We start from the raw sequence: 16,288 nt of genomic DNA on the forward strand, positions 1-16,288 counted from the left end.
AATTAATCTCTACTGGATGTTGAGGTATAGCCAATTTGGTGGTGGTCTACCAAAACTTGCTGAAGAAGCTTGACAGAAATGCAAGTTGGGTTTGATATATTCCCACTACCTTAGCTATATACTAAATCCTACCTGAAGTTAGGTTTCATAGTGATGTGACTGACATTTTAGGTAAGATATCTTTTCAATCAGAACTCCTTCAAATGTGTTTTTTACATGTTTACAGGGAATGAAAGCAGTTTGTATTGCATTACCACTTGAATGGACTGACCCAATTCCATATCTCAGGAGAAAGAAATGCAATCGTTCATAGTGCTTGACTTGCTATCTAGTCTCTCTTCATCCTCATCAAGTTTGAATATCTCTGCCATGGGAATTCCTCTGACGCTGAGGAGGCTTGAGACTGCAAGCCTGAGATGTCGATACAAGCCAAAAGTAGTCTGAAATCTAAAGAGTTCTGAGTGTAACTGAGAAAACTAAATACTGGTGTCATCTCACTACATAATCCTCTTTTGTAATTGCCTCTTATACTACCAATACAGATTAGATCCTTAGTACATACTTGATAATCACAAGGTCTCTTCATATTTGGGCTCCTTATGCATTACATAGCTTTCAAACTTCAATCATGGATCAGTAATGAGTATTCCAGCATCTTTGTTAGGTTCTAAATCACGGTCTAAGTATGCGATCTTGTCTTATTCATTGTATCGGTATACAAACAGTTTTATGATTAATCGAGAAATATACTACTCACAGATCATCAAGATATGAAGAAGATGTCTTTCTCATGACCTTTGACCTGCAGCGACAATTCTAATCCCTTGATCCTCCTTCATCGTTTGATATAGTCTCGCCTGAGGGCTGTCTGCCTTTGTCGCGTCTGGCCTTGAACGCATGTCGTGTTCTTTTGTCAGGTTTCTGGGAAACAAGCTCTTTGTTGATTGCATATGAAGCCATTGTCATTGTCTAGCATCAAGGAGGGTTTATTTCCATTGTGCCTAATACCAAATTGCTATTTCGCCCAGAAAACTTGTTATTTTGTCTGATGTCAATTCGGCTAATGCTAATTCACCTACGACTGTGATGACGGCTACACTAGGTTTAGAAAAGCTTAAGAGTTTTTTTATGCTTTTAGATGCTCCCTCAGCCTTGCCATGATGACTGAGATGAAACTCCTTCTTCCTGTGCAACCCCAGTCTCAGTAGGGTAATTTACCATTGACTATTATTTATTGATTCAGTCTCGCTGTCATAACAACGAGACAGCTCCTTGACCAATGAAAGTGGCAACAAATAGTTCAAGAGAATTCTTCTAGGGGGCACTGATCTTGTCTCTTTCCTCAGCAAAATCTGTTGTTACGTTTGCTTGAAATCAATCTGTTACTGTTAAAGCATTCTGACCGTGATATGTATTTATCACTTTTCTCATTTTCTCCACGTGCAGTAAAACCTGGCCTACTTCAATGTGTAATCGATCTGCTTATTTGCAAATTAGTTAATTGAACAATAATGATTTGTATAATGGGGAACTCTTTTATTTCATTAAAAGAATGTCGGTGATAATGTAAAATAAATCAATGTTTATTATACACCGTTAATGCAAAATAACTCTCATGTGCATGAGCACCAAATTGGTGATAAAATCTTGAGAGGTTTTTCTCCCATGAGGGTGTAGAGTTGGCCTATGGTATTCCAGTGCTTGAACTGAATTTAAATTCATTCAGATTTGTTTGGAATTCAGGGACATTTTACTGAATTGGTATATTGGAACAGGAAGGGTCTCCATCCATCCTGTGAACTGTGATCGTTTCTATGGCCAGAAATTTTTATAGCATTTGTCTTGTGATGTCGTCTCTGAGGACTGTTTTACTGTGCTCTCATCTCAGGGGCTAAAATATTGGTTTGGTTTTCATTGTCCACATCTTTGATCTCCGAAGTCGTTTCTTCAGAAGTACAAATGAAGTAATGGTGATAAAAAATAAAGGTGTAATTGCGATTTTACGCATTAATCTAGCTGTCATCCACGTCTGTTGTTTCTTCTGATCATTTTTTCAAGAAAGGATAGTGTTAATTTGGGGGACTAGTTATTTTCAGGTGTGGGATAGGGTTGCCAGATATTGTTGCAGGCATGCTTAACATTCATGGCATTTGTGGAGTAATGACAAAGAAAACGTTTTTGCCTCTCTGATTAGGTCTCTACCAGGTCTTTTTCTAAGGTAAAGGAGAAAGTAAATTGCATGGCCAATTTCGGAGTTTTCACTGAATGAAAAGACGGACTTGCAGGAATCCTGGATGGCTGTGTCTGATGTCTACTTGGTGTTGATTTGAGGTTGATATAATTGAACTGGCAAAAGCTCCAGGCATAAATCGTGCTCAGTTGGAAAATTATCATCCATGATCTGAATCATACAAAAACATCATGGCAATGTGATTTTATCTCATTTTTTTAGCATTTCTGAACTTCATATAAAGGTAGACCTACATGTAGGTGATTTCAATCAACTTTTTAAAGCATCATGTTCGAATCATTTGATATAACTGGAATTTCTTCTCTTTCGTTCACCCTGTATTGAGCCAATACTGCTATATATTCAACAGTGGTTGATGAGCAGTGGTGTTGTATAGTTAAGGTGGATCTCACATGCCTCTTGGTGGTAATTGAGATGTTTGGTTAGGTGCCAATAGCCAACATACACACATCGATGGTCTCGAGGTGAAAAATAACAGTCAATACGCCAAGAATTCATTCATCTGGAACTTTACGTCTGGCGATTTTCGATAAAAAGAAATATCACGGACTACCACTAGTACCAGGCAACTTTAGACTTCAGTGTGATGAAAGTTCTTTCCTGTTGTGTTGTGTCTCTTGAATAACTTATCTGATCTATTAATCAGGAGTAAGGAAGTCTAGTTGATGTCTTATATTTATTCTTTGGCCTGTTCATATTTGACGACTTTTTGAATCTCAGTGTTCGAACACATTAAGGCCTTTGGCTTGCTCTTTTCAAGCAAGGAATTCAAGACATGTGATTGTGTGATTATTTGTGCTTCGATTCAGATTGCTCAGTTTGTGGTTAGCTCCTTTGGATTAAGTTTTTAGTCTGTGACTGTGATATCATTCAAAATTATAGATTGACTCCTTCTCTCTCGAATTGCTTGTGGGGCGTTTTATTTGGATAATTTACAGCAATATCTTAAACTGATATAGACCAATTTGTTGTGGTATATTATTAATACTGGAGCCTTCCGACAGGATTTTCCAGGATACCCCAATAGATGGTGTTGGTAAAGAGATGAACGGCCGAAAAAGGTAACGTATTATTGTCGTATATTTCGATGGAGTCTGTTTTGTCAAAAATATGGTGGTCAGTAGTTCTTGTTGTTTCCTGTGATGTTTTGAATGGTTATTTTGGAAATGCAAGCAACATGGCTGTCAGTGTGACTATCAACGAAAAGCATCTGAACATTTTGGCAACTCTGAAAATATAAGTGGCCCCAATCTGCCAATGTGTGCAGACTTGAAAATTTTCGAAAAATTTTCAAAAAATCCTCATAAGCTGGTCTGGTTTTAACAAATGCCTGATCTTTGACAACCGCAGAAATGTGTATGTTGTAATAATTTGAGTTTCTTGTTGTCTAGCATTCTCATTACGTTGTGTTTATAGCACATTTCGTGTTTGGTGTGAACCGTTGGACAAACCTAGCAATTCTTTATATCATGTACTAAAAATATTTGGTGCAGTTGACCTAAAGGTGTAATAAATTGCTGTCTGGGCCCAGAAAATTACATCAATTTAATATTAACAACATGGCCTGCATATGTACGTGTTTGGAATTTATGTACATCTGTTACTCGATGAGATTCAAGATCATTTGGATGACACTTCAGTCTTGATCACAATGGCGGTGGTACTTCAAACAATCTATGTACAGTGAATTGAGATACAGAAAACCTTAGGACTGCTTGATATCAGGCTATTCATTTTCAATAATGCTAATTAAATTTAAAGTATGTCAGTTGGTTCTTTGAGGGTGAGCATTCTCTCGAGCAAGAAAAAAGACTTGTCCTGAAAAATTAAGCGGGGGGGGGGGGGGTTTGATTTGATTAGAGATGAGAGATGAGTGTAAAGAACACAAAAAAGCTCAAGTTTTATTTTGAGCATATTCCTTGGAGTTTTCTGTTGACTCAATTCCTCTTCCATCCATGCCCAACTGGTCCCCAGCAGCGTAAACTTTCATTTTCTAACCAGAAATGGAAAGAGATGACTATAAAGTGTTCCTCCTTGCTGTCCGCAGCTAATTCCTCTAATTGGTACAACATATGGTTGAGTGGTAAATTACTGCTGCCAAGAGGCTGTGACCTCGTGTGAATCACTTGCGTTCTTGTGGCTTCCTCACAACATGCAGGTGCAAATACTCTAACCTCATCATATTTGCATGTGAGTAAAAACGTAGTAAAAATAAAAGCCGAGGATCTGACATCTTGCAGCAGACCTTTCAATTTCATGGTTTTCGAACTGTTTGTTTGTATTTGTCCCCAAATTAGCAAAAAGATATTTTCAAAATTTATTTTCTACTAATTTTTAGGGATAACTGACCTCCCCGAGGTATTTTCTATATCCCCAATCCCATAGATTAATGCCTGGAATCCCAAAATATGTAATTTTCTGGTGAAGAAATATTAGAGATACTTCAAATTTTTGCCTCTGAGTCTGAAATTTCGAAAAAAAATTCAACAGCTTGCCCTGACAAAATGTCCCCAAATTGAGCCGAAGTAACAAGTCCCCAAAAATGGGCTAAAAACCTACGAGGTGAATGGTGTGGATGGAATTGAAATGCCTGAGCAGACGTCCAGTGATATAAACATGTATCGGTATACAGCTATTTTTGACATTACTTGCTTTCACTCTGGCGTTGATTGTTTCAAATTACAAGAAAAAAAGAGAAAAATTCTCCAAGTCAACAACCTTATCTTTAGCACCATAACTTGTCAGTCAGCGATCTCCTTCTTCACCTATTTACCATAGAAATGCTAACTATTGCGCACTTAGCGAAGGGAAATACATTTGCTTAATAGCTGGCACATTGTTAGACTATTGATGCTAATTTAAGATATCCTGACTTATATCGGGATAATATATTGGAATCTATTGAGTTGTTTTCATTCATAACAAGTATGAAGAGCTTGTTTCTAGAAAGTGTGATGAAGCGAAGTAAGGTGCAATAATGAAGCTGTTTGTTCAAAAGAAAGAGAAAGAATGTTATTTGAGTATATCAATGGGATGTTTGAAGAGATGGTAGCCAACCCTTAAGGGGGTAGGGGTCATAGAAAAGAAAGGGCTTGTCTTCAAAATCTGGTGTTATTTATGCCAAAGTTGTCACTTTCCTCTTGCTCTGTTGTCAGACTCCAAGAGCACACATCCCATTCTTACCTGTTCCTCCGGCACCTTCCTCATGCCAGACTCCAAGAGTCAATCCATTGACTATCCTTGCTACATTCATATAGCTCGATGTATCTATTTTGAGACGCAAATCCAATAGATCCTAAAAGGATATATGTACTCTGTGACATGTCTGGCTGGATGATGAACCCGCCAGTGAATTACGTGTCCAACCAATCGATTTCTGATGAGAAAATAACCCAAGTATTTTTCTTAGTGATTGCCTGGCAAGTGAATGATCCATGAAACATTAAATTTATTTTATCCACATGGCCAAAAATAGAATTCTTGAAATTTTAGGTAAAGAGGTTTTTGTCAAATTCTATTAGAAAAAAACTTTGAAAATGGTTGAATCTGGCAAGAAGAAACCGTAAGAATTCTCTCGTTTTGATGGAACATATGCATACTGTAACCGAAACATTGCCGATGAAATATCTCGAGTTGGTTAAGTCAAGACACCAAAGGAATGAAATTTTCCAATTTATTTGCAAATCTTTACTTTTCAAAGGAACCTTTATCTGAACTGGTGACTAAGTGAACTTTCAACCTCTAACAACAGCGCTACATTACCATCTCTAAAATGAAACTTTGTACCTCTGGCTTTGTTTGCTTTGATGAGTGTGCAGAGTAAAGCTTTTAAAGAGGAGATGGTGGAAGTATGGTACTAAAGAAACTTGACCGTATCAGAATGCACCACTCTTCTGTAAAGTACTACCGGGGTGCTAATAGTCTGCTGGGGGCGGGGGGGGGGGGGGGGGGGGGGGGGTCTGTGAGATAAAGCAGTCTTCAACACATCTTTCATCAGGAGCACTAAAATATTTTGATCTTCAAAACCGTTTTGTCAATGGCCATTTTCTGTAAAATAACCAATAGACAAAATTGTTTCAGGATCTGGGGTTGACATGATTATTTGCGGCCAACAGTCGTTGTCATTGGCCACGATTGCTGAAATTTGCAGCCTGAAAGAGAAAATGAGACACTTAGAGGAAAAGAATGGGCATAAAATCCAGGGATGGAAACCATTTTTATGTAAGGCCTATGATCTTCAATATCTTGATGATACTTTCAGATCATAGTGACTTTCTTTACTAATAAAGGTGGAAGGTAGGAGTCTTTTAAATTTTCAGGGAAAAAAAGTACGGCGGCAATCTATTGATTAGTTTCATCCCTTTGGTATTTTTTTCTCGTTTAGTTTAATCATTTTTGTATCTTTTTTTACAACGATCAGGGTGTCCTTCGGGAGTAACACAGGCTCAATGATTGAGACCCTGATAATTGACGACTGCTTCCCTTTCACGTCCGACGAGAAAAACTTCTATGAGAGGAACATCCGCTGCTACACAGGCAACAACTACTACTGGTAATAAGATAGGTTCTTTATTTCAAGTTTTATTTGCGGTTGAAGTTTTGGTTGAAGCTGCACGTAGCTAATACTGGTCTACAAAATCTACAGGTTCAAAAAAGCTCTAAAGGGTTGATCACAGTGCAGCTTTAGTTCAAATTGCACTGCAGGTACTACTTAAAATTGGTCTTACATTTTGTTACACTTACAGTATTAGTTCAAATTGCACTACTTATGCCGGTTTTTGAAAGATTTATGTTTAAAAACAAGTTTTAAAATCTGGTCTTAAATTTTATTCCACGTCACAGCTTTAGTCTCAAAACTAATACTGGTTAAAGATCTCCAGGTTCAAAATTGTGCTCAAGTGTTTATCACATTATCGGCATTGCCGTTATCACATAATTTTTCAACCTGTTTGCTAAGTAACTTGAGTAACTTATTTGGTGGTGGAAGTGTCTGGAAGTGACTAAATCGGTTGTTATCTCACGATCATGTAACTGCCTCCCCCCCCCCACCCTAATCTCGACATAATCAGTCGTTCATTTTGTTTCAGCTTAAGCTCATATTGTTCTGCTTGCATAGAAAATGGATAAAAAATCATCATGGAATGTTCCCTTAGCAATCATGAAGCAATCTTGATGTCACTGAGTGTTCTAACTTTCTGGCCAGGCCCCAAAAAAATGTTTGGGAACGGCGCCTGAACAAAAAAAGTGTAACCGAGAACTCTGCTTTCTGTCTATCTTTTCCAGAAAAATGATATAAATGCGTGTTAATATCTGTTGCGCTGTGCTCCATGTGCAGTGATTCATATGAGTGATCTCTTTGATATATTTATATTGTGTCTGTTCTCGAGAAGAATGCGAATTATATGAGATATCAGATGCTGATAGACTCAGGTTATGTGAAAATATGGCGAAAATGTGATTATTGCTTGCTATGAGCTGTTCTTTTGCAGGGTTTTGGCCTCTGATGATGAGAAAGCAGGTCCAGATCACTGGAGGTTATGGTTGTCTCGCCAAACACCATGAAGTTGGGGTTAAAATGTTGGCCAAAATCAAGGCATCAAGGCATCTCACTGAAGTTTGGGCGAAATAGCAGTTCCACCCGAGCAGTGTTTTGGTTGGACAACCAATACCACTACTCTCTAGTGAGGTATCTATTTCTATTCTAAAACACCTCACAATCATTGGTCATACTTGACAACACACTGTGAATTTGATAGTGCTCCACTCTCTGTCACTCAAGGAAAAGACCCGGACCTCAATATCTACAGCGACAGCTGGAGGGTACAGAGTGGCTATAGTGGCCGACAGTAGCTATAGGGTACAGAGAACAGACTTGATGTTTCTTAAAGGTTATCCAGACTGGTGGCACTCGATTGTGTTGGCGACATTTTATGTTCTATTTTTCTACAAGAATGCTTCCTGGCACTCATTGTATCAGTACTGTTGCTGTTATCCCTCTTTCTGAGGCCCATGTCTGAATATAGCTGACCAATGTATGTAGCCAAGCCTCGCTATGTTGGCTTCATGATACCACTTGCCCTCCAATGAGATGTAAAAAATTGTCTGGCAGTGGTTGTCATGGCAACACGACAACATCAATGGGTGCCAATCTCCCGCAGTAATATAGCATTAATTCCGTTGATTATAAGTGAAAGCCATGGCTGTGCATTGTCGCGATCATGGCGCGAGTATATTTAATCAATAATCAAGGGCTTTTAATAGAACTTTGATTGAAATGTGAGTCTAGGTGACTGCTCATGGTGATCTACCCAGTGGATACAGACATAGCTTTCCTGCGGTAAGTTTTTTCCTTGAAAACCCAGGTTCAAACCTTCATCCGTGCTTCAAAATATCAGGTAGATTCGATATGGAGTACAGTTTGGAAAATGTGTCGGCTTAATGTTTTTCCTGTGGAAGTATGGAGAGCTTGTGTAATAGTGTCCAGTACTAGTAGATCAATTGGGTTGATTACTACATCCTCCCATCTTTTCTGTGAGAAGTCTTCTTTCTTCAACAGACCAACCCCTCATCCCTTGTAATGAAACATCTGATGCATTCCTGGTCAACTCGGTTAGCCTTGTATTATTGAAATATACATGTATGTCACTCTATTGACTTTTATCAAAAAGTGATTGTCAATTCTTAGTGTTTCAGTTGGTGGCTAGTGATATTTCTCCTCGCACAAGTCTTGGTGTGATCTGGGCCCTTGGTGTCATGTGTCTTCTTCTTCTTCCTCTGTGTTCTCAATCGTGTTCTCTTCAGTTCAGTCCTGCTCTGATGATGAATGCTGTCATCTGTCATAATTTGCTGTTATCACAATAAAGCTGGTCCTGGATGCATGATTTTGACATGGGTGTATCGAAGTCTAAAGCCAGATTATACAAGGGCTATACTATCTTTACTCTTGATGGTATTGCTAAAACATCAATATTGTCTTGCGGACAAGGGGTTAAATTGATCTCATCCATGTCAACATGGTGACAGATGGTGATGCAATCATCGCCATCCAGCTTCTGACCACAAGGACTGAAGTACCATATTTGACACTTGTTCCTTAATTTGATGATTGCTATGTTGAAATCTCCATCATTCAACAAAATTGTGCTAGTGAGGAGTCAAGATAGGATTTCTCGTCAAATTGGTGACATCTGTTGATGTAATCGACTGCACCGCCATCCAAGTCCCCATCCACCAGAAGGCTCTAGCAAAAGAGGGTTGTCTGGGAGGGCTACCTCGTTTCCTGTTGACCTCCACAAGACAAGCTATGAACAAGATATGCATTGAGGATAAGCTCATACTCTTTCCAAGTATATGATGAGGGAGTGAAAGTCTTGTACATTGATGTGCATCTTGATCAGTCCTGTTGCCGACCTCACGACAGTCTCCTTGTGGATTTTATCACGATGTGAATGGCAATGTCGATGAAGTACCGCTATATCTTATTAAGGTAGGCATGTGTTGTGTTGCCATTTTTATCGTATTGGGCATTAATTGATCAGTTTTGGTTTGTGTTGGTGTGGATGTGTTATGATGACAGCTGAGAACGGTGTGTGGATGTGTCAGTGAGGTCTGTATAAAGTGCCATCTTCGAGGTTGTCAAGTGGTTTTTCATATGGTGACATTTGGTCTTGTCAGACTTAATCTTCTTGCCATACCGCTCATGTTGTGGCATGTTTCGACTCTCCCTCTGTTAGGCACTTGTTGATCTGCTTTGGTTTATGTTGGTGTGGATGAGTTATGATGACAGCTAAGAACTGTGCTTGTGTCAGTGAGGTCTGTATAAGGTGCCATCTTCGAGGTTATGATTTTTCATATGGTGGCATTTGGTCTGGTCATGTTCATCTTCATGTTGTGGCATTTTTTTCGACTCTCTGTGGTTATTGCTGTTGTAGGATCTGATTTGAGTCTGTTAAGATGTCGTTCATAATGCCGATTTCGTCTGCTGATATCAATGATAAAGATGTCATGTGATGATGATGATGATGATGATGATGATGATGATGATGATGATGATGATGATGATGATGATGATGATGATGATGATGATGATGATGTTGATGTTCTGGATATTTCAAGCTGCCGGAGTGGTGCAGTGGAAACATCAGCTCCTGTCACCCCGAGGACCCTGGTTCGATTCGCAGTCGGTCCAGGTACACTTATATGATAGAGAGCACAGCGTACTTTTCCTCCAGGGTCTCTGATCTCCTACTTTACATTACAATTGCTCAATACTATAGAGCTAATAACACCTCGTAGGCATATTCCTACACGGCATGTTTCCACTGCACTTGCATACTGGAATTCCACACATTCCTGAACTGCTGCACAGAATCTCATTTCAGATTTAAATATAATTGCTATTTTCTGTGCAGTGTAATCGTTTCAACTTCCTCCTAATGTCCCTTTACAGATTCTTACAGCATCCGCATCCATCACCCTCTTCCTTAAGAGTTTGCTGAGAAACATAAATCTTCACCATCCTCGAGCGTAAAGTGTTGTTAAAAATCAATGGTGCCAAGGACACCTAAAGTCTACCAAGTCAGTTGGTTCTGGTGGGGATGAACGCCAGATTTCGATCCTGAAGTAGCTATGCAGCTTTTTCACCCACTATGTCTTACCCCTCAGTCCATCAGTGCCATCATCTATATCCCATGATAGGATGACTTGCTTTTGAAGGCTGACGTACAGGCTGGTACACTATGCAGCTCTTCTACCCACTATCTCTGACCCCTCAGCGTGTTCGTGCCATCTGTATCCCATGCAAGGTTGAGCTACCTTCCAGGGCTGACCCAAACATGACACTGCAACTCTTCCGCCCACAACTCTGAACCCTCAGCCCATCAATACCATTAGCACTACATCTCTAGACAGCGTCTTATTGGTTGTGTGACCTCGAACTATTGATCGATTTGACAATTTCCTACTCAGCCATGTTTGGCAACAAGGGATAGCATAGCAATATCTATCATATCGTGGCTGTATCTGTGCAACCCTTTATTGAAACAAATCGCTGATACGCATTATTTCTCTCATGTGAGTCTGTGTTCTGCATCCTGGGATACAGACATGTGTTGCATTGGAGACTAAACTTGTTTGATTCGCTAGGTTTGTCCTTCTACAAATTTTAATACACACTGCCTAAAATCAAGACATGGTGCTTGTCATTATCAGAAGACAGACAAGACTATTTTGGTCATGTCATTATCATCTGACAAATCTTCTTACCTTTGGCCACAGGCATTACAATCATTATTTCTCCTTCTTTGTCCACAACCAGTGGTATTTACATAAATAGTTATACCCTGGGGGAGAAGTGGGTTGGTCTCACCAGGATTTTTTGCAAGACTAGAACACCGAGAAGGAACAGAATTTTGTCACACAAACATATCATTGAACATTTGATGATGTAATTTCTGGTCTTTTTGTATCAGCAAGTATAGATTAATCCATACTTGGTATCAGTGATATTTAGACAGTTCTCTTGGCTACTCCGAAAGTCAAATGTGAGAAAACCAAAGACATCAGTTTGTTGTTCTCCTTGGAGTTGAACCCATGACTTTTGGGTAATGGGCCCAGTATCCTGGCTGTTTCCTCTGCTGACATGGCTGTTGATAAACTTAGTAACACCTTGTCAATCTCTGGCGTATCTAGAATCTTATTTGGTGACAATTCTTGTGTGTTATCTCTTATCGATCATGTGTCAATAAGGTTCACGAGAGGGCTAACAAGTACATTCTACATTTATTTGCCATGTTTCTGCATTTCGACCTGTAACTTGGCAATGACACAATGTTACTGTTATAATTTGATTGTCGAATACTTGAATTGAATGTTACCTTGAGTTACCTTGAGTATTTTTCGTAATACTATGGAATCATATTATCAAAAATTGTGAAGTATATCAGGGGTTTTATTGAAAGGAGGCATAGGTCATAGCATTCATGTTCAATGTTGTATAATGTTGTACTTTCTGGCGAGGACTGTTGAGGGAAGTTGCTATTTGGTCAATTTTACCTATTTGAACTAGCATTATGAATAAGCGCATGGTTTACTGGTTAAGGATTTTAAGCCATTTTTTGCTTGCTTAAGTTGACCTGGATTTGATCAAGTTTGAACAAGAGGATTTCCCTTAGGATATTCTTGATTTAAACAGTCCTTCAGAATAGAAAATATTTCATGATAGCTATTTTGGCTGTTATGTGCTTACTTGCATTATCTACTTCTGACCAAGGTATGTACAAATTCAGCTTGTTTGATTGTTATCCAGTCTGTAGGCCCATATATTCTTTGTAGCAATGCAGTAATATCATTAGTCTTTTGCAAAAAAGGAACAACATTGCTGATATCGGCTTTAATGATGGTAAAATCATGTGTGAAGGAAAAAATTTGTAAAAACTACTTAGAATGTTGGGTTTAGTGAACTGTGATTGCATGACCTTATTAGTGTTTAAAAGTGCGCAGAAATATTTATGTGTCAAGATTGAATGGATTTTTCATATTCATTTTAGGATTGTGTCATTGCGTGATTTGAATTTTATTCACGCTATTGTGCGGTCTAGTCTGATCTGGTGCCATATGGTATGTATGCTGTCTCGTTCCGGATATACACACAACATGTTTACTGGAGCAATCCACAGAGCGCTGGATTGTAAATAAACTGCATTGTAGTATATTGATTTCAGTATCGCAGGATTGGAGTAGATTGCTATTTTCTGTGGATTCTAACATTGCGTTGAACGTAAGTGTTCTTTATAACTACCTCGATATTGTTTCCATTTGGGAGATGTGGGATTTCAATAGAGACTTTACCTTGGACCTACAAATTGTGTGGTCCTACGCCACAGTGTTTTTCGAGGATCACTGGATCATGAAACTTGATTTATCATTCATTGAATGACGTGGTGAAATAGTAAGCTTGTGCTGTGAATGGACCAATAGAAAGAGCTATTCCACCACCTTATTTTGCATCCAACTATGTACTTATCTTCTGGCAATCTTGTCAGCTTCTCCCAGTTGATAGTCATGTTGCAGACTGAAATTGCAGATTAATTTCTTACCATCGGCAAGTTCATCTGCCTTATCCTCAGCAAATTTGTCAGTGTATTTGTGATCAAACTCACTTAAGGTTGGTTGCCCCATATTCCGATCAAAGGCCCAGTCATCGCTTCCTTCCTTCATTACTTGCCCTTTTTACCTCAAAGACATTTCATCTTGCTTACACCAGGCACGTGTGAAAATTCCTCTCTCATATAATCACAACTAATTTGCTTAGCAGATTCTCACCTTCCCATTAACCCTTTACTGATCATGCCAATTATTGCTATGTAGATGTTTTGTTTATGTTTTCTTAGAAGCGAGGGCTACGGTCAAATCTTCATATTGCGAGAGGTAGCTTTAAAAACACATCTGTGATAAGATCTCATCCATAAACACCAGTGTTGTCGATGGGCGTCATCTAAAACTTATGTTATCCCCAAAAAGATTTCCAGGTACCATACTCTCAAACTTGAAAGCATCAAGATGTCCTCTAATCTCTCTAGTCACTGTGGCCAAGCTTTACTTGCACAACTGTTCAACAGTTCTGTCATTTCAGCTTAATTGATTGTGATTTGTTGAACACTTCCACAATATTCACCCATTTATCAATACCAGTGTTGTTGATCAGCTTCCAGATTGCCTCCACGATTGAAGAAAAGCATCTGAGAATTGATTTCAGAATTGTAATAGCCATGTTTGCTGTCCAGGACTAAATGACATTTTGCAAATAGGTTATTTTCATGATGTTTGCAGCATTGGAAAGGGCACTGCTGCCACCCAGGGGCATCAACATGCTCCTCCCCAAGACTTCCCTGCTTTTTGAACTGAAAGCTGCATGTTTACTGAAACGGTTTGAAAATACTTAAGGTTTGACATCAGAATATGTTTGCAAGGCCAGAATATCTCCCGAGTCCTCTTGTTTTTGGTTGATTGGTAACCTATCCAGAGCCTTCATCCCCTTGGGCTGCTGGTTTCAAGCATAGACAGCACCTGGTCAGACAGACTTGAATCATAGCTCACCAAACACCCTTGGCTGGAGAAACCATCTAAGTCAACATTACCTTCACGATCATTTTCTTCTGTAAGATTCAAGACTTCTCATGTCTATACAGCATTGAAGGGACAGTAATGTTTCAGTATGTTAGTAGGGAATAGTTGACTTGAGGCTTCTGTTGCCAGGTGGCCCCAGCAGTTAAAGTTGGGATTGAGGAATTGATATCAAACTGGAGGTTGTTTCACCAATACCACGAGGGTGGAGCTGAAATGTTGGCCTAAATGGAAGTGGCAGCTGAGTTTGGGAGGAAATGACAGCTCCCAACCAGGCTCCACCCATTACCAACAGTGAGGTATCAATTTCTATTCTAAGACACTGCAAACTGATCACAGAAATATCACTGTGACTTCTTCAGTATTTTGCCTTCACCAAAAAGGGCCAACTGTTGTCACAAGAACAAAGCACAGCACTAAACTGTTTTCCATGGTAACCACATTCTTTTAGAAGATCCCTTTAAAGCCAACAACAGTTTGTTCAAGTGGGCTAGAGTAGATGGGGCTTCATAGAACTGTGAATGAAAGTGGGCCATCACTCTAGGTGAGAGATGAATTCACATTACTAAACACCTGGCACTGCCGAATGACTATGATGATCTGTCTGGTAGCTAGTAGTGCTTTCATTTCTGGAACCGGCATATCATTATTTCAGATTCGATTCTTAAAAAACTCATGGCATAAATATTACTTCTTACAATTCATCGATGACACTTCCATTCTAATCTCGAAAGACCTTTTACCGCAAGATCTAATTGTGTCTGCCTCCATCCATGAAGAAGTGGTCTATCTGTATTGTCTCCATGGTGATGGAGGGATGTAGGTGAATACATGGGCTGATACATAGGTAGAAACTAGAACACTCTTAAAGTACATTGCCATAAAATTTATTTCAATGAGACTGTGCATCGGAAGAATTTTAGATTTTGACAAACATGTGAATGAAGGACATTCCTTGGAATAGTGTCGCCACTCTTGTTGCAGGCATTTACCACCACAAACAAGCAATTTTTGGCGCATGTGAACCTAGGTTTCAGCGATTAAAAACGTATGTTTGCAGGGCGCCTTATAACACCAGGACATTGGTCATCCATCTCCTTGTCATAATCTGCCTGGCGTCCTCTAATGCCATCAAGTCAGTGCCTGATCTCCTGGACACATCCATCTTCTAACATTGCCCTTGACTCGGACAAACACGGGTCTACTTCATGTAAGTCATCATTTTCCTGACCAGTGCCATTTATCCAGAAGCTTTCATCTTCAAAGCTTTGGCTGGTCTTTTGTTGTCCATGGCCATCCCATTATATAAGCTCCTCGTTTCATTCTTTGAAGTGGCCAATATCAGTGATAATCAGCCTCTTGGTCAACATGATCTAGTAGATTCCGCCTCCCATCTTTGAGCTATTTCTGTTCAGTCTTCCATTGAACGAATCATAGATAATGCCATTTGTGACTACATAAGTCAAATTTTTCATCCAAAGATTTAGTTGTGGGCTCTCTTGGTGATTGTAGTCTGGTTCATCTTCTAAGAGAATCCATGTGCTAGTGTAGTTTCAGTCCGTGGATATTTATACAAAGTGGATTTTTCACTGCGTCAATAGCACTAACTGACTGTCCTTAGTCTAATCTTCTAAGTGAACCATTGTGCTTACATTTAGTGCTTTTTCTATGGATACTTGTGCAAGTTAGGTTTTCACGGATAACTGATGATTTTCCCAAAAACTATGAAGACTCATGCATACCATCTTTTACTGAGGTAAGGTCCAGGGCCAAGTTGATCACATCAGCGATCCTTCTAAACCAAGTGTCACACTTTCAAGATGATTTCGTACAATATTTGAAAATCGTGCTGTGAAGTTTGCATTAGTCCATCCAGCAAAATGCAAATAAGAGACAGGAACAATTCCGAGTTCT

The 16,288-nt window shown here is 39.2% G+C and overlaps 1 protein-coding gene across 4 annotated transcripts in view; it reads left to right on the forward strand.

The window, feature by feature from the left end:
- The window catches only part of LOC135486682 (uncharacterized), a 78,797-nt gene that overhangs the window by 22,800 nt on the left and 39,709 nt on the right, over positions 1-16,288 (forward strand). For 2 of the 4 annotated variants that reach the window (XM_064769690.1, XM_064769693.1), the window contains exons 3-4: positions 3,256-3,312; positions 6,672-6,803. In XM_064769690.1, coding sequence (XP_064625760.1) covers positions 3,256-3,312; positions 6,672-6,803 — 189 coding nt within the window. The remainder of the gene's footprint in view (positions 1-3,255; positions 3,313-6,671; positions 6,804-16,288) is intronic. The other 2 variants (XM_064769691.1, XM_064769692.1) reach the window with 1 other exon arrangement.

This window comes from Lineus longissimus, chromosome 4 (assembly GCF_910592395.1).
Source record: "Lineus longissimus chromosome 4, tnLinLong1.2, whole genome shotgun sequence".
NCBI lineage: Eukaryota > Metazoa > Nemertea > Pilidiophora > Heteronemertea > Lineidae > Lineus > Lineus longissimus.